The 22,905-nt window shown below is 37.8% G+C and overlaps 1 protein-coding gene across 4 annotated transcripts in view; it reads right to left on the reverse strand.

Annotated features, from left to right (window-relative positions):
* Positions 1 to 22,905, reverse strand: part of HMBOX1 (homeobox containing 1) — a 292,062-nt gene that overhangs the window by 47,027 nt on the left and 222,130 nt on the right. For all 4 annotated transcript variants that reach the window (XM_049865706.1, XM_049865705.1, XM_049865704.1 and 1 more), the window contains exon 6: positions 17,657 to 17,810. In XM_049865706.1, coding sequence (XP_049721663.1) covers positions 17,657 to 17,810 — 154 coding nt within the window. The remainder of the gene's footprint in view (positions 1 to 17,656; positions 17,811 to 22,905) is intronic.

Genomic DNA, 22,905 nt, shown 5'->3' on the forward strand with positions numbered 1-22,905 from the left:
AATCCATTTTGCCACTCTCTGTCTTTTTATTGGTGCATTTAGTCCATTTACATTCAGGGTAATTATGGATAGGTATGAATTTAGTGGTATCATTTTGGTGTCTTTTTTGGTGTGTTGAGAGTTTCTTTTTCCCACTTTATTTTATGTGCTGAGTAGGTTTTCTTTATACATTGCCCTTTCTCATGTTTGTTGTTGTTGATTTTGTTTCTGCTGAGTCTGTATTTTTCCCTTGTATTTTATTTTGATGAGTAGGATAGTTTGTCTCCTTTGTGGTTACCTTAGTATTTACTCCTATTTATCTAAATTTAAATCTAACATTTCTTTGTATAGCCATATCTTCCTCACCATATGTAAGTTGTATGATTACATTTCTTAGTCCCTCTTTATTATCTTAATGTTGTCTTCTTTTGTATAATAACGTTGCTGTTACCCTGTTTCGGGCTTTATTTTTTTTATATGTAATCTTTCTTTTTTTTTTTTTTTTGATTTCCCTCTCTGGGTTGACTTCTGGTTGCTCTGCCCAGTGTTCTAGTCTTGGGTTGATACCTGATATTATTGATTTTGTAACCAAAGAACTCCCTTTAGTATTTCTTATAGTTTTGGTTATGTTTTTATGAATTCCCTCAACTTGTGTTTATGTGGAAATGTCTTAATTTCACCTTCATATTTAAGAGACAGTTTCGATGGATGTATGATTCCTGGCAGGCAATTTTCTTCCTTCAATGTTGTAAATATGTCATCCCATTGCCTTCTTGGCTGCACGGTTTCTGCCAAGTAGTCTGAGGTTATTCTCATTGGTTCTTCTTTGTAGGTGACTTTTCGTTTATCCCTCGCTGCTCTTATAATTCTCTCTTTATCTTTGGTTTGGCAAGTTTGATTATAATATATCTTGGTGCCTTTCTTCTAAGATCTACCCTATGTGGAGTTTGATGAGCATCTTGGATAGATATCTTCTCATCTTTCACGATATCAGGGAAGTTTTCTGCCACAAATCTTCAACAATTTTCTCTGTATTTTCTGTTATCCCTCCCTGTTCTGGTACTCCAATCACTCGTAGGTTATTTCTCTTGATAGAGTCCCACATGATTCTTAAGGTTTCTTCATTTTTAAAAATTCTTTTATCTGATTTTTCTTCAAATATATTAGTGCCAAGTGATTTATCTTCGAGTTCAGAAATTCTAGCTTCTACTTGCTCAATTCTGCTCCTCTGATTTTCTATTGAGTTGTCTAATTCTGTAATTTTATTGTTAATCTTCTGAATTTCTGATTGCTGTCTGTCTATGGATTTTTCCAGCTTATTAAACTTTTCATTATGGTCCTGAATAATCTTTCTGATTTCTTCAGTTGCTGTATCTGTGTGTTCCTTGGCTTGTTCTGCCTATTTTCTCATTTCCTCCCTGATGTCTTGAAGGGTTCTATATATTAAACTTTTGTATTCTGCAGCTGGTAATTCCAGGAATGCACTTTCATCTAGAAGATCCCGGATTTTTTTGTTTTGATAGCCTGTTGAGGTGATCATGGTCTGTTTCTTTATTTGACTGGATACTGACTATTGTCTCTGAGCCATCTATAAGTTATTGTATTAGTTTATGCTTGCTTACTGTGTCGTAGCTGCTTGCTTTGTTGTGCAAGCTAGTTTGATTATTTTCACCTTTGGAGTTCTGGTGTCCTGTCCGCAGCTGGCTAGAGCTGTTATCACGTATATCAGTCTAGGAGTCCATTCAGTTTTCTTGTACGAATTCAGCTCAGGTTTCCAGGTAGCTGATCATCAAATATGTGGTACAGGCTCTGTCCTACAGTCTTAGAGGGGCAGCGGTGATTGGCATATATACCAGTGTCTGATTGCAGCAGGGGGTCACGCTCTGAACAACGCAGGGGGCTGAGAACTGACCCCCAAGTGTCTCTGAGGAAAACGCGTCTCTGTTCCCTTGAGCGTGGTGGTGGGTGGGTTCTGCAGAGGGACCGTGGGCACTGAAAGTTTTTGGTTGTAAAGACTGGGAGGTACCAGTTATCTCTGGACCTGTCGTGAGTGGCTTGGTGACCTCAGTGGAGCTACTAGTTCTTAGGTAAAAGGACCCTGTTTAATAGGCAAAGCAATGTCAAACGTGAAACACCCACCTCTCCATCGTAGAGCTGAAATGGTTGGAGTTTGCCAACAAGGGCCTATTCTCCCAAATTAGGCCCATACAGGTCTATGCAGAAGGGAAAGTTGCTCAAGGTCCATGGACGGTTTATGTCTGGACAGGAGCCGCTTCTGTCCTGAGCTCCGCTGTTTAATGGGGCTAGCAAATTATCTTTCCCCCCAGTTGCACATTTTTTCCTGCCCCAAGGCCAGGAGGATGGCTCTAGGTGCTCACCAGGGTCTCTCTCAGGCCCAGGGATTCAGCTGCTGAAGCTGGCTTGGTGTTGGGGGTGGGGCACGGTAAAATGTATGCAAGTACTTAGCTTTTGCCAAGAGCGCCGTTCCCCTTAGTTTCCAGGGGTGTGAGTAGGCCGTGTGGCTGGCTGCTTCTCCCTGAGTAAACTGTGACCGATCAGTAGTACCAGCCCGCCGCCGCCGCTCCTGGAATGGTGCTTGAGGGCTCCCCGCGATTCAGGTCTGGTAACTCCTCTCCACTTCTGAATGGTCTCTTCCTCCCCCTGCCCCTCAGTTCGTTGTCTAGGCTTGCCTTTGATGCTCAGGGCTCCCAGCTCGTCACAAATATACTCGTTTCAGTTGTTTTTTCGGGTCTTTGGTGTAAAGAGGGCTCACCAAAAGCGTCTGTCTATTCTGCCATCTTGGCTCTGCCTGCTGTTATTGTTAGTTGTATAGGCCTGTCTAATCTTTGTCTGAAGGGTGAACCTCCTGAGTGAGTTCAGTACTGAGTTAAAATGGTGTCCGGGGAGCATACTCTTCAGGTTTCTCCAGTCTCTGTCAGACCAGCAAGTCTGGTCTGAGTTTGAATTTTGTTCTACATTTTTCTCCAGCTCTGTCTGGGATCTTCTATTGTGATCCCTGTCAGAGCAGTTGGTGGAGGTAGCCAGGCACCACCTAGTTGTGCTGGACTCAGTCTGGGGAAGGCTGTGGTACTTGTGGTCTATTAGTCCTTTGGTCTAATTCAAGCTGAAATTTTTAATGCTGATTCCTTGCCTACTGGGGAGAATATTTTGTACGTTGCTTTGGAGAATGACAAAGGCTAAAACAACAACGAAAATGTTCTCCTTACAACTTCAGAGGGTTCTAAGTTTTATTAATGATTTTAGGTATTAAGATGATATTGTTTGCTGAAGATGAAAATGGAAAGACTCTAAGAGGAACAGAAATTTATCACAGGTGTACTGGTTCCATAAAACATTTAAAACATGCAATGCTTTTAATTACACATTCATAAAGAGGTATTCAGAATTTTGCATTCATTTGCCTGGACACACCTAGATACAGAGTCATCATCCAGCCACATTTATTAACAGTAACAGCAATAAGTGTCCTCTATACACAAATCTGGTTCTAAAGCTGGTGCTCTTAAACTATTATAGTCTATTGCTTCTACCTTTTACAGCTGGGTATTCTCACATTCATTCCTGTAGTCTTTGCCACTTTCTTCATCTTGCTTAATTGGACTGAATAACCTATAAGGAAATATGAAAGTTCCCTTTACCTTTCTTCCTTGAGACCAGAATTGGCACAATAGCCAGGTCTTGCTCCTTCATGTCCCAGGCACATACCCTAACACTCCAGAGTCAAATCTGTTTCCAAAGCCAAAGGAATATCCTTTCTAATCAGTGAAACATTAATAAGGAAAAAGTATGTTAAAAGCCTCACTCCTAGGCCATCATTAATAAAACCCAGAAATCTCTGAAGCTCCTAAGCTCTAAAACTTGTGACCATAGACTCTAAAGACTTCTCAGGTCCACTAGGTTCATCATCCCCTTCACTCCTTCACCCTAAAATGTACCTCTCTATCCTAGCACTTTGCCTCTTACCTAATAAGTACCTTATTGAGTGAATAAAGGGACAGTTAGGTTTGCAAAATAAAAATCGTATGTGAGTCTTACATCATTTGCATTTGCAGATTTTCTGAACATGTGGTTATAATACAGATTACTTTTTTTCCCTTGTGAATCTGTAAACTACTTAAGGTCAGAGAGCTTAGTGTTAGCACACAGCAGATGGTTTATAAATAAATGACTGAATGAATAAATATCGGCGAATGATCTAATTCTATTTTACCCACTAAAATCTAGTCAGGTCCTCTTTACACAACAGTAACAACAAAAAACTTTTTATTGCAGAAAATTTCAATTCTACACAAGTATAATGAACCTATGAACCCTCATGTACTTAATAATTATCTTAATAATTAAGGTTCAACGATTACCAATAGTTTTGTCATTCTTGTTTCATTTTCCTGTTACCATCTCCATATGTTCTTAGGTAGGTGGAAAGTTGTAACATATACTAATGGCATCAACCTTGTCCCCAGACTTTAGGATTCAGTTGGTAAGGGGTATAACTGTAACACTGATAGTTTTCAAAGCTCCCAGGTGATTCTAATACACAGCGAGGCTTAAGAACCATGGTCCTGAAACTATTAGGTAGATGTTTTATGAGGAACTTTCTTACCTTTTGGTTAGCAGCGAAGCTCTTAACTACTGTGCCACAAGGGTACCAAGACTAATTAATGGGAAAAAAACAGTCTTTTCAACAAATGGTTCTGGGACAACCGGATATCCATATGCAAAAGAATGACGTTGGACTCCTACCCCAAAGCATACACAAAAGGGAACTCCAAGTGGATCACAGATCTAAATGTAAAAGCTAAAAGCATAAAACTCTTAGAAGGAAACTTAGGGATAAATGTATATGATCTTGGAAATGTTCACAGAAGCATCATTCATAATAGCCAAAAAATAAAAATGAGAATGTCCATCAAGTAAGAAATGAATAAATAAAATGTGGTATAACCAAACAAAGGAATATTATTTGGCAATAAAAAGGAAATGAAGTACCAATACATGCTAAAACATGGATGGATGAAATCTTGAAAACATTATGCTGAATGAAAGAGACAAATCACAAAAGATCACATATTGTATGATTCCATTTATATGAAATGTCCAGAATATGCAAAATTACATATAGAAAGAAAATAGACTAGTATTTGCCTAGAAGTGAGGATGGCAAGACTTCCTCTCATGTACTTTGGACATATAATCAGGAGGGACCAGTCCCTGGAGAAGGACACCGTATTTAGTAAAGTGGAGGGTCAGTGAAAAAGAGGAAGACCCTCAAGGAGGTGGACTGACACAGTGGTTGCAACAATGGGCTCAAACATAGCAACGATTGTGAGGATGGTGCAGAAAGGGGCAGTGTTTTGTTCTGTTATACAAAGGGTCTCTATGAGTCGGAACCAACTTCATGGCACCCAACAACAACAGCTGGGAGGGGACGGAGGAAAAAAGAAGTGACTGCTAATGGGTATGAGGGTTTTCTGGGAAGGTGATGAAAATGTCCTAAAATTGATTATACCAATGTTTGCATAACTTTGTGAATATACTAAAAAACCATTAAATTGTACACTCTAAATAGGTGAGCTGTACGGCTGTTATCTGAAAAAAAAAATGAGATGAACTACTACCTTTATGCATACACACACAAAAAAAAGATTACAGGTTTTACTTAATTCTTTTGATTTTATATTTCTTTTTCCTCTTACACTAGAAGTCCTGGTTCCTAATAACACTGATATCATTACTTGTTTTATCTCTCTCTGTCTCTACATATATATACATATACACACACATACATATAAATATAAAATAGTATTTAAATGATACCAAAGTTATCCAAAGGGTATTCCTTTCTTTAGTGTAAAAATATTTTGTAGCTTTTTTATTCTTAACCTATATCCCACTAGGGAAGTATAGTAAATTTACTGTATTGTAAATTTATTTGATAAAATTCTTGAGTGTTTAAGTCACCAACCTGATACACCTTTAGGTTTGCTTGTTTCATTTTAGTTATTTTTTAGGGATCACTTTTTCCCTTATTTTAAAGTTTTTTTTATAATTATGTATTCCATTTATATAGTTACAGTGTCAAAATAAAGTATATTTAAAGAAGCCTCGCTTCTATCCCTGCCCTCTCCAACCTGTCTTCTCTTCTCCTGCTGGTAACAATTTTATTTATGATTTATTCCTCCATTTTTAAACAAATACATAAATGGTAGCATATTATATAGTCGACTCTATCTTTTTTTTTTTTAACTGAACATTACATCCTGGAGATCACTTTATATATAGATATTCCTTTTTTCACCTGCAGGGTACTCCAGTATGTTAGCCTGGACACCCAACATATAGATGTACCATAATTTATTCATCCAGGCTACTACTGATAAACATAAGTTGTTTTCACTATTTTAATATCACCATTTACAGCTGCATAATATTCCATTGTAGGTATATACCACATTTTGTTTATCCATTCATCCATCTGTTGATGGGCATTTAGATTGGTTCTACTTGCTGGTTATTATGAAAAGTGCTGCAATGAACATTGGTGTATAGGTTTTCCCAGTGTTTTTCACTGGCTGATTTTTGGAAGTAGATTTCCAGGCTTTTCTTCCTAGTTTGTCTGCCTTAGTCTTGTGGCGATGCTTGAGGTACACTTACTGGTCGCTGAACCCAGGTCTCTGGCATAAAAGGTGAGAATTCTACCACTGAACCACCACTGTCTTCCTTTATATATTTGGGAAAACAATAAGTTGCAACTATTTTTTTTTTTACCTTTTTACTTTGCTCACAGTTTCCCCCCTGCCACGCAATGTTTTTCTTTTAATTTTATGTAATGAAGTTTATCAATTCTTGCCCTTATTGCTCTTGGATTTTTAATCATAACTGGGAAATTTCCCTCTATCTCTGCAATATGGAGGAATCACCCACATTTACACCTATTACTTACATATATTCAATTTTTTTGATTCATTTGAAAGTTATCTGGTGAATAGTGAGGAATAAAATCATTTTTTACTTTCACCTTATATTAATATATCTAAGTAAGAGTTACATTACTAGTTTTACAATCTGTACATATGTATTCATTCACAAAAGGTTTTTGCCATTTTTGTAACTATTGGAATAAACCATATGCTCTGTTACTAGCGCCAAGATAAAATTAAATCAAAGACAACCAGCTTCCGTATTATACAGATACTTATTAATTAAAATTAAAGGTAAAAAGAGAAAATTAAGAACAAATGGGAGTCTTACACAGGTTGAGTACTCAGTATCGCTTTAACTGAACTTAATCCAGTCAGTGGTTCTGTAGCTATTTCTTGTTTCTAGCCTTTGAGATTAAATTCTGAAAATGCATTAGGAATATCATCAATCATTACTAATGTTATCAATTTTTAAATTCTTTCTTTCATGTTATGACATTATGTGATAAATGTATACTGGTGTCTTCATGAAGAAGAATTAAACAGCTATCATAGCACAATTAGAACTTAAACCAACGAGAAACCAAAGGTTATTTTATTTTTCCCTGAAGGAAAATACACAATATTGCAAATACTTTGTTACATGTTAATTTAATTCGCATCTGCTATGCGAAGAAGGGATACTATGATATGTTCTGAAGAAACTGTTAAAAGAATCAAAATTTTCAGATGAGAAAAGTAGAAGAGATTTTAAATGTCAGGTCTCCAGGACAATAAAGTCTTATTCTGTTATTTTAACTCTCCGGCATATCAGCGTTCATTATTCAATAAATGACTTCTACTTTTATCTATAATAAAGAGAATGAGAAAGGGAATAGATGATTAACATCACTGGATAACTTATGGTCTCATTTTAGCCACTGGAACCAACATTCTCAAGTAAAGTTTTTAATTTCAATTTGACCAAAAGAACAAAAACATGGTCTGAATGTCAACATTTTAAATATCCTTCTCTAACTTTCAGGTAGAGATGTTAATGTCCTGTGAGACTGGAGTCAGGAAGAAAGATAGTAAAAGTGCTAAATAACATAAAATTCAATACTGGGTATTAGAAAACCTCATTTTAGAGATGAGGAAGTTAGAGCTTAGAGTTTGAGACATACACAGTTAAACATTTGCTTAAAGGCAAAGCCAAGACCAGGTTTCAGCTTTTCTAACTCTGCATCAAATGCTCATCCATTATGCCATTCTACTAGTCAGACTAGACAACTGGAATAACATAAAGCTGGCTCAATGTAAATATGTATTCTATATCAGCTTGGAAGTTAAACCTAGTTTTAAATACTCTATTCCATTCTTTTGTATTAAATTATTGAGGCATCTCAACATGAAAATCAATTGTTTTTCACCGATAGGTAATATATATTATTCTCTACGTTTAATCTTAGGAAATAGAGATTTTTCTAATGGAGAATTATTACTTTTTTTGCATATAAAGCTCTCTGTAAAAATAAAATTCTGTAGACGTCACTTATACTTAGGAGAATAAAAAGATAATTATACTACAGAATCTGCAGTAAATATACTGAGCATTTCACAATCATATTTAATTAATTTGTACCATTTCAGATGGGAAGACTGAAAAAAAAAAGGTAAGGTCAAATTCAAGTTAAAAAAAAGTACTGAGTACCTAGTATGGATCAGGTGTACTGCTCTTTAGATAAATTACCAAATCAAAGTCAAAACAAATATTTCTAACCTTTGGGACTTAAGCTCATTTAGACCATATGTCCTTACTGAAGACAGTTGTCTTAGTGATCTCCTATACAACTAACTATTCAATTATTATTATTTTTTTAATACTTTTTATTCTGCTTTAAGTGAAAGTTTACAAATCAACTCAGTCTGTCACATATAAGCTTATATACACCTTACTACATACTCCCATTTACATTCACCCTGAGTCAGCCCGCTCCCTCCTTCCAGTCTCTCCTTTCATGACCGTTTTGCCAGTTTCTAACCCTCTCTACCCTTCTATCTCCTCTCCACACAGGAGATGCCAACACAGTCTCAAGTGTCCACCTGATACAAGTAGCTCACTCTTCATCAGCATCTCTCTCCAACACATTGTCCAGTCCCTTCCATGTCTGATGAGTAGTCTTTGGGAATGGTTCCTATCCTGGGCCAATAGAAGGTTTGGGGACCATGACCGCCAAGATTCTTCTAGTCTCAGTCAGACCATTAAGTCTCATCTTTTTCTGAGAATCTGCAGTCGGCATCCCACTGTTCTCCTGCTCCCTCAGGGGTTCTCTGTTGTGCTCCCTATCAGGGCAGTCATCGGTTATGGCCGGGCGCCATCTAGGTCTTCCGGTCTCAGGATAATGTAAGTCTCTAGTTCATGTGGCCCTTTCCGTCTCTTGGGCTCATAGTTATCGTGTAACCTTGGCGTTCTTCATTCTCCTTTGATCCAGGTGGGTTGAGAACAATTGATGTATCTTACATGGCCGCGTGTTACCATTTAAGGCCCCAGACAGTACACTTCAAAGTGGGACGCAGAATGTTTTCATAACAGAATTTATTTCGCCAATTGACTTAGAAGTCCTCTTAAGCCACAGTCCCCAAACCCCCGTCCTTGCTCCGCTGACCTTTGAAGCATTCCGTTTATCCTGGAAACTTCTTTGCTTTTGGTCCAGTCCACTTGAGCTGACCTTCGCTGTATTGAGTATTGTCCTTCCCTTCACCTAAAGTAGTTCTTATCTACTAACTATAATCAGTAAATAACCCTCTCCCACCCTCGCTCCCTCCCCTCCTCATAACCACAAAAGAATGTATTCTTCTCAGTTTATACTCTTTCTCAAGATATTATAATAGTGATCTTATACAGTATTTGTCCTTTTGCCTCTGACTAATTTCACTCAGCATAATGCCTTCCAGGTTCCTCCATGTTATGAAATGCTTCACAGATTCGTCACTGTTCTTTATTGATGCGTAGTATTCCATTGTGTGAATATACCACAATTTATTTAACCATTCATCCGTTGATGGACACCTTGGTTGCTTCCAGCTTTTTGCTATTGTAAACAGTGCTACAATAAACATGGGTGTGCATATATCTGTTCATGTGAAGGCTCTTATTTCTCTAGGGTATATTCCGAGAAGTGGGATTTCTGGGTTGTATGGCAGTTCTATTTCTAACTTTTTAAGAAAACGCCAGATAGATTTCCAAAATGGTTGTACCATTTTACATTCCCATATAAGAGTTCCAATCTCTCTGCAGCCTGTCCAACATTTATTATTTTGTGTTTTTTGGATTAATGCCAGCCTTGTTGGAGTGAGATGGAATCTCATCGTAGTTTTAATTTGCATTTCTCTAATGGCTAATGATCAAGAGTATTTTCTCATGTGTCTGTCAGCTGCCTGAATATCTTCTTTCGTGAAGTGCGTGTTCACATACTTTGCCCACTTTTTGATTGGTTTCTTTGTCTTTTTGTGGTTAAGTTTTAAAAGAATCATATAGATTTTAGAGAACAAGCGCTGGTCAGAGATGTCATAGCTGAAAATTTTTCCCAATCTGTAGGTGGTCTTTTTACTCTTTGGTGAAGTCTTTAGATGAGCCTAGGTGTTTGATTTTTAGGAGCTCCCAGTTATCTGGTTTCTCTTCATCATTTTTAATAATGTTTTCTATTATCTTTATACCTTCTTTAAGGCTCCTAACGTTGTCCCTATTTTTTCTTTCACGATCTTGATCATTTTAGTCTTTATGTTTAGATCTTTGATCCACTTGGAGTTAGTTTTTCTGCGTGGTGTGAGGTATGTATGGGTCCTGTTTCATTTTTTTGCAAATGGATATCCAGTTATGCCAGCACCATTTGTTAAAAAGACTATCTTTTCCCCAATTAACTGATACTGGGCCTTTGTCAAATATCAGCTACTCATATGTGGATGGATTTATATCTGGGTTCTCAATTCTGTTCCATGGGTTTATGTGCCTGTTGTTGTACCAGTACCACGCTGTTTTGACTACTGTGGCTGTATAATAGGTTCTAAAATCAGGTAGCGTAAGGCCTCCCACTTTCTTCTTCTTTTTCAGTAATGCTTTACTTATCCGGGGCTTCTTTCCCTTTCATATGAAGTTGGTGATTTGTTTCTCCATCACATTAAAAAATGTCATTGGAATTTGGATTGGAAGTGCATTGTATGTATAGATGGCTTTTGGTAGAATAGACATTTTTACTATGTTAAGTCTTCCTATCCATGAGCAAGGTATGTTTTTCCACTTATGTATGTCCCTTTTAGTTTCTTGCACTAGTACTTTGTAGTTTTCTTTGTATAGGTCTTTTACATCCTTGGTAAGATTTATTCCTAAGTATTTTATCTTCTTGGGGGCTCCTGTGAATGGTATTGATTTGGTGATTTTCTCTTTGATGTTCTTTTTGTTGATGTGGAGGAATCCAAAAGATTTTCGTATGTTTATCTTATAACCTGAGACGTTGCCGAACTCTTCTATTAGTTTCAGTAGTTTTCTGGAGGATTCCGTAGGGTTTTCTGTGTATAAGATCATGTCATCTGCAAATAGAGATAATTTTACTTCTTCCTTGGCAATCCGAATGCCCTTTATTTCTATGTCTAGCCTAATTGCTCTGGCTAGGACCTCTAGCACAATGTTGAATAAGAGCAGTGATAAAGGGCATCCTTGTCTGGCTCTCGTTCTCAAGGGAAATGCTTTCAGGCATTTTCCATTTAGAATGATGTTGGCTGTTGGATTTGTATAAAAAAAAAAAACTAGTATAGACGCCCTTTATTATGTTGAGGAATTTTCCTTCAATTCCTATTTTGCTGAGAGTTTTTATCATGAATGGGTGTTGGACTTTGTCAAATGCCTTTTCTGCATCAATTGATAAGATCATGTGGATTCTGTCTTTTATTTATATGGTGGATTACATTAACGGTTTTTCTAATATTAAACCAACCTAGCATACCTGGTATAAATCCCACTTGGTCGTGGTAAATTATTTTTTTGATATGTTGTTGTATTCTATTGGCTAGAATTTTGTTGAGGATTTTTGCATCTATGTTCATGAGGGATATAGGTCTGTAATTTTCTTTTTTTGTGGTGTTTTTACCTGGTTTTGGTATCAGGGATATGGTGGCTTAATAGAATGAGTTAGGTAGTATTTCATCATTTTCTATGCTTTGAAATACCTTTAGTAGTATTGGCGTTAATTCTTCTCTGAAAGTTTGGTGGAACTCTGTAGTGAAGCCGACCAGGCCAGGGCTTTTTTTGCGGGGGAGTCTTTTTATTACCTTTTCAATCTTTTTTGTTATGGGTCTATTTAGTTGTTCTACTTCTGATTGTGTTAGTTTAGGTAGGCGGTGTTTTTCTAGGAATTCATCCATTTCTTCTAGGTTTGCAAATTTGTTAGAGTACAATTTTTTGTAATAAACTGATACGATTCTTTTAATTTCAGTTGGGTCTGTTCTGATATGGTGCATCTCATCTCTTGTTCGGGTTATTTGTTTCCTTTTCTGTATTTCTTTAGTCAGTCTGGCCAATGGCTTATGAATTTTGTTAATTTTTTCAAAGAACCAGCTTTTGGCTTTGTTAATTCTTTCAATTGTTTTTCTGTTCTCTAATTCATTTAGTTCAGCTCTAATTTTTATTATTTGTTTTCTTCTGGTGCCTAATGGACTCTTTTGTTGCTCACTTTCAATTTGTTCAAGTTGTAGGGACAGTTCTCTGATTTTGGCTCTTGTTTATGTATGTGTGTATCTGTCAATATAAACTGACCTCTGAACACTGCTGTTGCTGTGTCCCAGAGGTTTTGACAGGAAGTGTCTGCATTCTCGTTGCATTCTATGAACGTCTTTATTCCCTCCTTAATGTCTTCTATAACCCAGTCTTTTTTTTTTTTGAGCAGGGTATTGTTCAGTTTCCAAGTATTTGATTTCTTTTCCCTGATTTTTATGTTATTGATTTCTACTTTTATGGCCTTGTGGTCTGAGAAGATGCTTTATGGTATTTCGATGTTTTGGATTCTGCAAAGGTTTGTTTTATGACCTAATTTGTAGTCTATTCTAGAGAATGTTCCGGGTGGAGTGTTCTGTATAAGTGTATGAGGTCAAGTTGGTTGACTGTAGAAATTAGGTCTTCCGTGTCTCTATTACGCTTCTTACTGGAAGTCCTATCTTTCTCCGAAAGTGGTGTGTTGAAGTCTCCTACTATAATTGTGGAGGTTTCTATCTCACTTTTCAGTTCTGTTAATGTTTGTTTTATGTATCTTGCAGCCCTGTCATTGGGTGCATAAATATTTAATATAGTTATATCTTCCTGGTCAACTGTCCCTTTAATAATTATGTAGTGTCCTTCTTTATCCTTTATGGTGGATTTAACTTTAAAGTCTATTTTGTCAGAAATTAATATTGCTACTTCTGCTCTTTTTTGATTGTTGTTTGCGTGATATACTTTTTTCCATCCTTTGAGTTTTAGTGTGTTTGTGAAGTCTAAGGTGTGTCTCTTGTAGGCAACAGATAGACAGATAGTGTTTCTTTATCCACTCTGAGACTCTCTGTCTCTTTATTGGTGCCTTTAATCCATTTACATTCAGAGTAATTATGGATAAGTATGTGCTTAATGCTGTCATTTTGATGCCTTTTTGTGTGTGTTCTTGACAATTTCATTTTTCCACTTACTTTTTTGTGCTGAGACTTTTTCTTTGTAAATTGTGTGTTCCTCATTTTCATAGTATTTGACTTTATATTTGCTCAGTCGTTATGTTTTTCTTGGTATTTGAGTTATAGACATCTTTGTGGTTACCTTAATATTTACCCCTATTTTTGTAGGTAAAAACCTCACTTGTATTGTCCTGTATCACCTTGTTTTCCTTTCCATATGGCAGTTCTATGCCTCCTGTATTTAGTCCCTCTTTTTGATTATTATGATCTTTTACATAATGACTTCAATGATTCCCTGTTTTAAGCATTTTTTTCTTTTTACAATTAATCTTAATTTGTTTTTGTGATTTCCCTATTTGAGTTGATATCAGGATGTTCTGTTCTGTGACCTTGTGCTGTGCTGGTATCTGATATTATTGGTTTTCTGACCAAACAATTTCCTTTAGTATTTCTTGTAGCTTTGGTTTGGTCTTTGTAAATTCTCTAAGCTTATGTTCATCTGTAAATATCTTAATTTCACCTTCATATTTCAGAGAGAGTTTTGCTGGATATATGATCCTTGCCTGGCAGTTTTTCTCCTTCAGTGCTCTGTATATGTCATCTGATTGCCTTCTTGACTGCATGGTTTCTGCTGAGTAGTCTTAACTTATTGATTCTCCTTTGTAGGAGGCCTTTCTTTTATCCCTGGCTGCTTTTAAAATTTTATCTTTGGTTTTGGCAAGTTTGATGATAATATGGCTTGGTGATTTTCTTCTGGGATCAATCTTATATGGGGTTTGATGAGCATCTTGGATAGATATCCTTTCATCTTTCATGATGTCAGGGAGTTTTCTGCCAACAGATCTTCAACTATTCTGTCTGTATCTTCTGTTATCCCTCCCCGTTCTGGAACTCCAATCACACGCAAGTTATTCTTCTTGATAGAGACCCACATGATTCTTAGGGTTTCTTCATTTTTTCAAAATTCTTTTATCTGATTTTTCTTCGATTATATTGGTGTCAATTGCCTTATCCTCCAACTCCTCCTTTCTGCATTCCAATTGCTCGATTCTGCTCCTCTGACTTCCTACTGAGCTGTCTAATTTTGTAATTTCACTGTTAATCTTTTGGATTTCTGAATGCTGTCTCTCTATGGATTCTTGCAGCTTATTAATTTTTCCACTATGTTCTTGAATAATCTTTTTGATTTCTTCAACTGCCTTATCAGTGTGTTCCTTGGCTTTTTCTGTAGACTGCCTTATTTCATTTATGAGTTCATCCCCAATGTCTTGAAGCATTCTGTAGATTAGTTTTTTTATATTCTGCATCTGGCAATTCCAGGATTGTATCTTCATTTGGTAAAGATTTCGATTCTTTAGTTTGGGGAGTTGTAGAAGCAATCATGGTCTGCTTCTTTATGTGCTTTGATATCGACTGCTGTCTCTAAGCCATCTGTAAGATATTGTAATGATCTATTTTATATTTGCTCACTGAGTCTTATCTTGTTTTGTTTTCTTTCAATATGCGTAGATGGGCTACTAGATTGTGCTGTCTTGATTGTTGTATCCTTTGAATCACTTATGTCCTATTACCAGGTGGTTTGGGCTGTTACCAGATATATAAGCCTTAGGGTCCATTCACTATTCTTGAGTAGAATCTGATTTCGAGTTACCTAGTGTGTGGTGTAGACTGTAACCTATTCACTTAGAGGAGTAGTGGTGACAGTTGTGTGCACCATATTCTAGTAGCAGCAGGGGGTCACACTCCAGGGGAGGCAGGATGCTGACAGGCTTTCCCCAAGTGCCAGTGAGATAGGTGTGTCTCTATTCCTAAAGCACTTTGGTGGGTGGGCTCTGCAGCTGTACCTTAGGCACCCAATGCATGTACCTCTACAGATTGGTAGGTGTCACTATCCTCAGACCTCTATGGCAGGAGGCTAGGTGGTTTGGGGGGAGCTTCAGCCCTCAGTTCCCTGTTGTGGGTCAGTGAGGGCTCTGTTTAATAGGTAGAGATATCAGACCTGGGAAACTTGTTTTTCCAGTAATCCACTAAAACAATTATAGTCAGATCCCTATCAGAATTACCTTTGCATTATAATAGCCACCTTGTTCCCTGTAGGGATGAAAGCCCTAGACAGTGGATCTCATATGCTTGGCTGGAGCTGGTTCTGTATTTTTAGTCCAATTTTGGTAAGTCAGGGAAGGCTTCTTGGTCCCTGGGTTTTCTGTAGCTGCTTCGCTCAGGCCAGGAGAATGGGTTAGAAAGGACAAAAACAAAAAACAAAAAAACCGCAGAGCACTTCACTCTCTGGCCCAGGAAATTCCAATGTTAATGAAGCTGCCTGGGAAGGGGACAGGAGGGATCTGATAGATAGTTGAGAGTAGCACCCAGGAATATAGAGAAAGTTACTTATCTTGCTTGGTAATGACTGTTTTATCTGAGATTCCCAAGGGGTGTGTAGCCTGTGTGTTGGCTGGCTGGGTCAAGATTGTCCCCAAGGGTCAGGCCCATGTCCTGTGCTCGTGCTGTCTCAGAAGCCGTGGTCAGTTCCTCTGCTCCCATTCCAAAGCCTAGAGCCGAGTTTCCCCAGCTGGGACGCTGCACTCCAGGCTCCAAAACCAGTTTCTGCCTCCCGGTGACTTCTCCTCCTGTGAGCCACGTCGCTGCGCTGCCTGCGTGCACTGGCTGGGCTTCCCCCGAGGTCACTTCCGAGGGCTAGGGCTGCATCCCATGTTTGCGCCATCTCAGGATGCCGTGCCCAGCTCCCCTGCACCCAGTCCAAAGCCTGGCGCCAAGGTTTTCTGACTGGGACGCTGGCTCCAGGCTCTGAAAATAGTTGCTGCTTCCCCGTGGCTGCTCGTTCTCTCATTAGCTGCGTCAGTGTGCAGCCTGCTTGTGCTGGCTGAGTCTCTGTCACTCAGGTCAACCCTTTAGATCTGTGTTTGATAGTTAGGGTTCGTAGACTGTCATGTATGTGATCGATTCACTTGTTCTTCCGAGTCTTTGTTGCAAGAGGGATCCGAGGTAGCATCTACCTAGTCAGCCATCTTGGCCTCCGTCTCCTATTCAATTATTTTTGATGGAAATAAGACTTCAAATAGTTTTTTCCAAAAATTTATATAAAGATCTAAACTCAAAAAAATATTTCCTCCACATCAACCACAAAAGGAAAAATATTGCATGATCTCACTAATATGAATTACCTAGAACAGGCAAACGTATCACGATCAGAGTTTAATAGTGGTTACCAGGAGTAAGAAGGTAAGAGAAAAAGGTAAGCACTGTTTAGAAACCACTGTTTATAGTGACGAAAAATTTAGCAATGGAGATTGGTGATGGTTGTACAACATGAATGTAGTAATTGGTCTCACTAAAGTATACATGTGAAAAATGTTGAACTGGCAAATACTGTTTTATCTATATTTTTAAAACAATAAAAAATATCCTAAAGTTCTTAAATTTCGTATAAATTATAAGTAAATTGACAGATGCTAACTTCCTCTTCTTGTTAGGTGCTGTCAAGTCGATTTTTGACTCATAGTGACCCCATGTGACAGACTAGAACTGCCCCATATTTTTCTAGGCTGTAATCTTTATGGAAGCAGTTCGCCAAGTCGTTCTCCCACAGAGGTGCTGGGTGGGTTCAAACTACCAACCTTAGAGTCAGCAGCAGAGTGCTTACCTGTTGTGCCACCTGGGCTCTTTAGATGCTAACTATAGCTTTGTTGTTGTTGTCTGCCGTTGAGTTCGTCCCGACTCACAGTGACCCTACAGGACAGAGTAGAACTGCCCCATAGGGTTTCCCAGGCTGTAATATTACAGGACCAGATCACCAGGTCTTTTCTTCTGCAGAGCAGCTGGGCAGTTAACCATTGTGCCACCATGGCCCCTTAACTGCAGCTTTATAAATACTGAATGCTAAGATCACCTTTATTTCAATAATACAGCATTTATAATAGTCCAAAATGCTTTAGAGATGAAACCCACATCTCAAATTATTAGACTGAAATGAAAACTGTCCAAAACGATCCAGTTTATCTCTTTTTTAAGTTTGAGAGATTTCTCACAGGAAAAGGGGAATGTACCTTTCCATGACAGCCAGGCATTCCTTTCTCCAGGTAAATCGACTACCCCGTCTTAGTCGGAAGGTGCCAGGTGTGGCAGAGACTGGGGGAGGTGTTTGTCTCCACTCTGGATCCTCTACTGGAATGGGAGCAGGTCTCATACTTAGTGTAGCCCCTGAAATAAACAGGATATTTTCAGCAAATATCTTGCAATTTCTTAAAACCAATATAAAAAATACATCACGAAATCAAGAACATAAACTTTTGTCCTTCCACTGAAACTTGCAGGCCAAGTACATTTGATACTAACATTAAAAAAATATTTGGCCAAAATAAAAATCCAAGTTACTTTTAGCCAATATTCTTCCTTAAAAGTCTATCATTAATAAGATATGTAAAAGACATCATTTTTCCAGTTTGTCATTTGTCTTTAGTTTTTGAATTTTTCAAAACAAAGCACAAATCTATCTCCTTATGTGAACAGACATATATGGTCTTTGGCTTAGTGACAATGTAATCAATGTACCCTCCTCTGAAAAAGCTTCTCTAGAAATTCCTTTTTGACACTTTTAATCATTTTGAATGATATGCCCTATATGTTCAGAATCTTTCTTTACTACTGAAAGGACATTTTGTTGTTGAGCAAACGGAGCCCTAAGGAATTTGTGTAGGAAGGAGAAGAATTTAAAATAACCCTAACTGTTTTAAGCTCTTTAAAAAAAAAAAAAAAAAGTCAAATACAGCATCAAAGATAATAATGTCGGATATGCTTTCAGTCTATTAACTAAATCAGGTCTCCATACATCTACTACCTGTTGATAGTATCCTATTTTCTGTTGCCTCCTTAATGTAAGGAGCCCTGGTGGCACAGTGGTTAAGAGCTCAGGCTGCTAACCAAAAGGTCAGCAGTTCAAATCGACTAGTTAACCCTTGGAAACCCTATGGGGGCAGTTCTACTCTGTCCTATAGGGTCACTATGAGTTGGAATCAATTCGACAGCAACAGGTTTTTAACTGTATTTGAGATGTTTTATAAATTCAGACCAGACTTTTCTCAAATAGCTTGATCTAATAATGCATTTATACATTGATTTTATATTTACTGAACCCTGTCTTAGTCATCTAGTGCAGCTATAAAAGAAATACAACAAGTGGATGGCTTTAACAAAGAGAAGTTGATTTTCTCACAGTAAAATAAGCTATAAGTCCAAATTCAGGGTGTCATGTCCAGGGGAAGGCTTTCTCTCGCTGTCATCAATCTTCCCCTAGACTGGGTGCTTCTTTGCAGAGGAACCCCAGGTCCAAAGGACACACTCTGCTCCTGGCACTGCTTTCTTGGTGGTATAAGGATCCCCTATCTCTCTGCTTGCCTCTGTCTCTTATATCTCAAGAGATTGCCTCCAGACACGATCCAATCTTGTAGGTTGAGTCCTGCCTCACTAACAGAACTGCCACCTACCCTCTCTCTTTAACATCGTAGAGGCAGGATTTATAACGTACAGGAAAATCACACAATACCAAGAATCACGCCCCAGCCCAAATGATACACACATTTTGGGGGGGACATAATTCATTCCATGACAAACCCCTTTTACATGGCTTACTCTAAGGCTATAAACCAAAAAAAACAAACCCAGTGCCATCGAGTTGATTCCGACTCATAGTGACCCTACAGGACAGAGTAGAACTGCCCCACGGAGTTTCCAAGGAGCCCTTGGCGGATTCGAACTGCCGACCTCTTCGTTAGCAGCCACAGCACTTAACCACTACACCACCAGGGTTTCCACTCTACACTATAAGCTAGGAATAAAACGGGAAGAGGAACATTGTCTCTGACTACCAAAGATTTGTCTCAAAGAATTTTCATGAAACTTGGTATGCTTTCATAGGGTTCAATCCCTGGCTTCCTACTTTTCTGTCACTCCTTACAGGTTAAACTCATCTTCCCAAAGCATACTTCTGGTCATATCACTTCTCTGATTTTAAAAAAAAAAACCTTCAAAAAGTTCCCGCACTCTATGGAATAAAATTCAAATTCTTAGTATAGTCCTAGAAAGACAGGTAAGAACTTGGGAGTTTTATGCACATATTCATAAATATAAATATACATTTATTTCTTCATAATAGGAAGCTAACTCTATTGTACCTTACAATTGATACCACAAATAGTTTTGCTACTTCAATATATGCAGATCTATTTGTAGGTCCTCTTCTGAATGACTACATTTTTTTGTATTCTCTTATAAAGATGCCCAATATTTTCACCAATCCTGATTCTCCTCTCCAAACCTTTTGTCCTGTAGTCTTTCACATCTCAGTAAACGGCATCGTTATTCTTCAAATTGCTCAGCCCAAAAATCTGATTCATCTTTGACTTCTCTGTTTCTCCCACATACTACGTATCCTATTCATAAGCAAATTCTGTCAGTTTAACCTTCAAAATATGTCCAGAATCAGAGCAATTTTTATTACCTTCACTGCTACCACTTTTGAACAAGTCAGCATCATTTTTCATGATCCCAACTTCCTGTGATAGGTTCCAAAGATGACCCTTCACAATAAGTCATACCTCCTGGTAATCATGACCTTGTGAAATCTAGGCTGGTCCTGTAACATGTTTTTGATAAGAGGCAGTGGGAAAAGTGATGTTCTATGACTTTTGAGGCCAGCTAATAAGATGCTTTGTAGATTCTGCCTAAGTCTCTTGAATTGCTGGCTCTGCAGGAAGCTAGCTGCCATACAAGAAGTCTGACAAACCTGAGACTACAATGTTATAAGGAAGCCCAAGCCAGCCTAATGGAAAAACCACATGAAGTAAATAAAAGATGCCCTACCAGTACACAACTGCTCCTGTAAATCCATCCTGGAGCCAGGCATTTGAGTAAAAATGCCATCTAGGACATTCTAGCCCCAGCAGACACATGTGGAGAACTAGAGAACCAAGCTGACAGAGAACAAGGCTGCAGCAATACAGTTCCAGTAAAGCTACATGGTAGCCAGCCTCTGAGGTGGTCTCTAATGATCCCTGCCTCCTGGTATTCACACCCTTGGGTAGTTTCTTCCCATATCATACCAAGATTAGTCCCTGTGACCAATGGTATATGGCAGAAGTAATATGTCACTTCCGGAATTAGGTTATAAATGATACTGTGGTGTCTGTTTTGGGTGCTTTCTCTATCTTGGGTTATTTGCTCGGGGGAAAACCAGCTGCCGTGTTGTGAGGACACTCAGGCAGCCTATGGGAAGGCCCATGTGGTGAGGAAGTGACATCTCTGGCCAACAGGCAGCAAGGAACTGAGGCCTGCCAACACTCATGTGAGTGAGCCTGGACGTGGATTATCCAGCCCCGGTAACTATCGCCCTGCCTAACAGCTTTACTGCAACCACATGAAAGACTCTGAGCCAGAACCATCCAGCTAAGCCACTTCTGGATTTCTGACCCATAGAAAGTGTGAGATAATAAATGTTTGTTGTTTTAAGCTGCTAAATTGTAATTTGTTATACAATATGTAACTAATATAAGCCATTGCAACTATGTACAGTTGTTTATTCCCCCACATTCCTCAACACGCTATTATGAATTATTCATATTTATAAATTTGGCAGGCCAAATCTTTTTTTTTTAATATAGAGATTTCACTATTATTAAGAATGAATACCTTTTCCTGTTTATTGACCATTATATTTTTCTGTGAATTCATTTCTTTCATCCCTTTTTCTTTTGGGTTATTCAAATTATTCTTAGTAGTGTATAGAAACCATACTAACTGCTAGTCATATAGATTGTAATTATTTTTTTTTTCCAGTTTATCATTTGTCTTTTATCTTTAAGGTTTTTTTTTTTTAATCTTAATTTTTATATAGTCAAATATTTCAATCTTCTTTGGTCTACAGGTTTTGTATCACTTGGAATATCTTTACAGTTTTTATTTTTATGTTTAAGCCCTTAATACATATGTAATTTCCTATTGGGCATGATCAAAAGTATATATTTAACTTTTTTCTCAAATGGACAACTGTGTTACCATACAACACTTCAGAGAGTCATAGCTTAAAAGAGGGTCAACAAACAGTTTTACTGGAACAGTAGTGCTCATTCATTTACTATGGTGGCTTTTGCATTACAGTTGTGACAGATCACATAGCCCACAAAGCCTAAAGTACTATCTGGCCTTTTACAGGAAGAGTTTGCTGATCCCTGGCTTTAAAACATTCCTGGCCTATCCACAATGAAACTCTAAACCAAAACCCTTCTTTAGATGGTTCAAGAAAGAAGATTGCATTCTGCCAAAATAACCTGGGAATTACGTCTGGGACTAATTCAAAATTAAGAAGTTTAGTTATAAGTAGGAATTAGGTGGCTAGATCAAAGTCTTTGTTTTGTTAATTTGACAAAAGCAAGCAGGAATTACAGCATAGCAAGAGCTCTGGAACATACATGTTTGTTCTGGATCAAGGGTAAAAAAGTCCAAACACAGCCAAGCTGCTATTACGGTTGATCAAGGTGGAGGTGGAAATAAACTGGGTAAGGGCAGTAGGTCCTCTCATCCAAAGCCTAGTTTTGATAAAGGGACAGAGAGTTTCATTGCTTGAGTGGGTGGACAGTGGAGAAGAGGTCAGTGAATTCCAACTAATAGGCCTCATGGATAACTGCGGCATGCATTCTTAGGTAAGTAAGAGTGATTAAATTGGTACAAACAAAACAGACAATACAAACAATCTTAAATGAATCACCCTCGTTTCCTTCATTTCTCTTGTCTGGTGAAAATGCTGATTAGGCTTTTGTCAATTCTTCTGTGCCAGGTAGTATTTATGTATTTATTACTGATAAATTATTTATTACTTGTTTTTGACAAATTCAATGATGTGACAATTTAGAGCCTTTTCTAAGAGAATCAGTTTTTTTCTAAAGTTAAGCTGTACAAAAATTCATGGCTAGTGCTAAAAAAAGAGGTAAAAGGAATCAAGAGGTGGAAAGAAATAAGCCAACTGCTAACAATGGTTCTTTCTCGGTATTGAAGATTATGGATAATAGTTTTATATTTCACTATAACATTTTGTATTTTCCAGATTTTCTATAAGAAAGTTACATGAAACAAAACTGGTCAGGAAAAAAATGAAAGAGGAAGAAAGGGAAGGAGGAAAGAAAAGACTACAGAAGTAAATAGTGGCCTGATTACTTTGAAAGAAATCAGGAAAATTTATGCACAGAAGGTGGAAACTGAATAATTCCAAACTTGTAAACATAATTTATTATAACCTTACTTTTTA

This window comes from Elephas maximus, chromosome 22, assembly GCF_024166365.1.
Source record: "Elephas maximus indicus isolate mEleMax1 chromosome 22, mEleMax1 primary haplotype, whole genome shotgun sequence".
In the NCBI taxonomy this organism is placed as follows: domain Eukaryota; kingdom Metazoa; phylum Chordata; class Mammalia; order Proboscidea; family Elephantidae; genus Elephas; species Elephas maximus.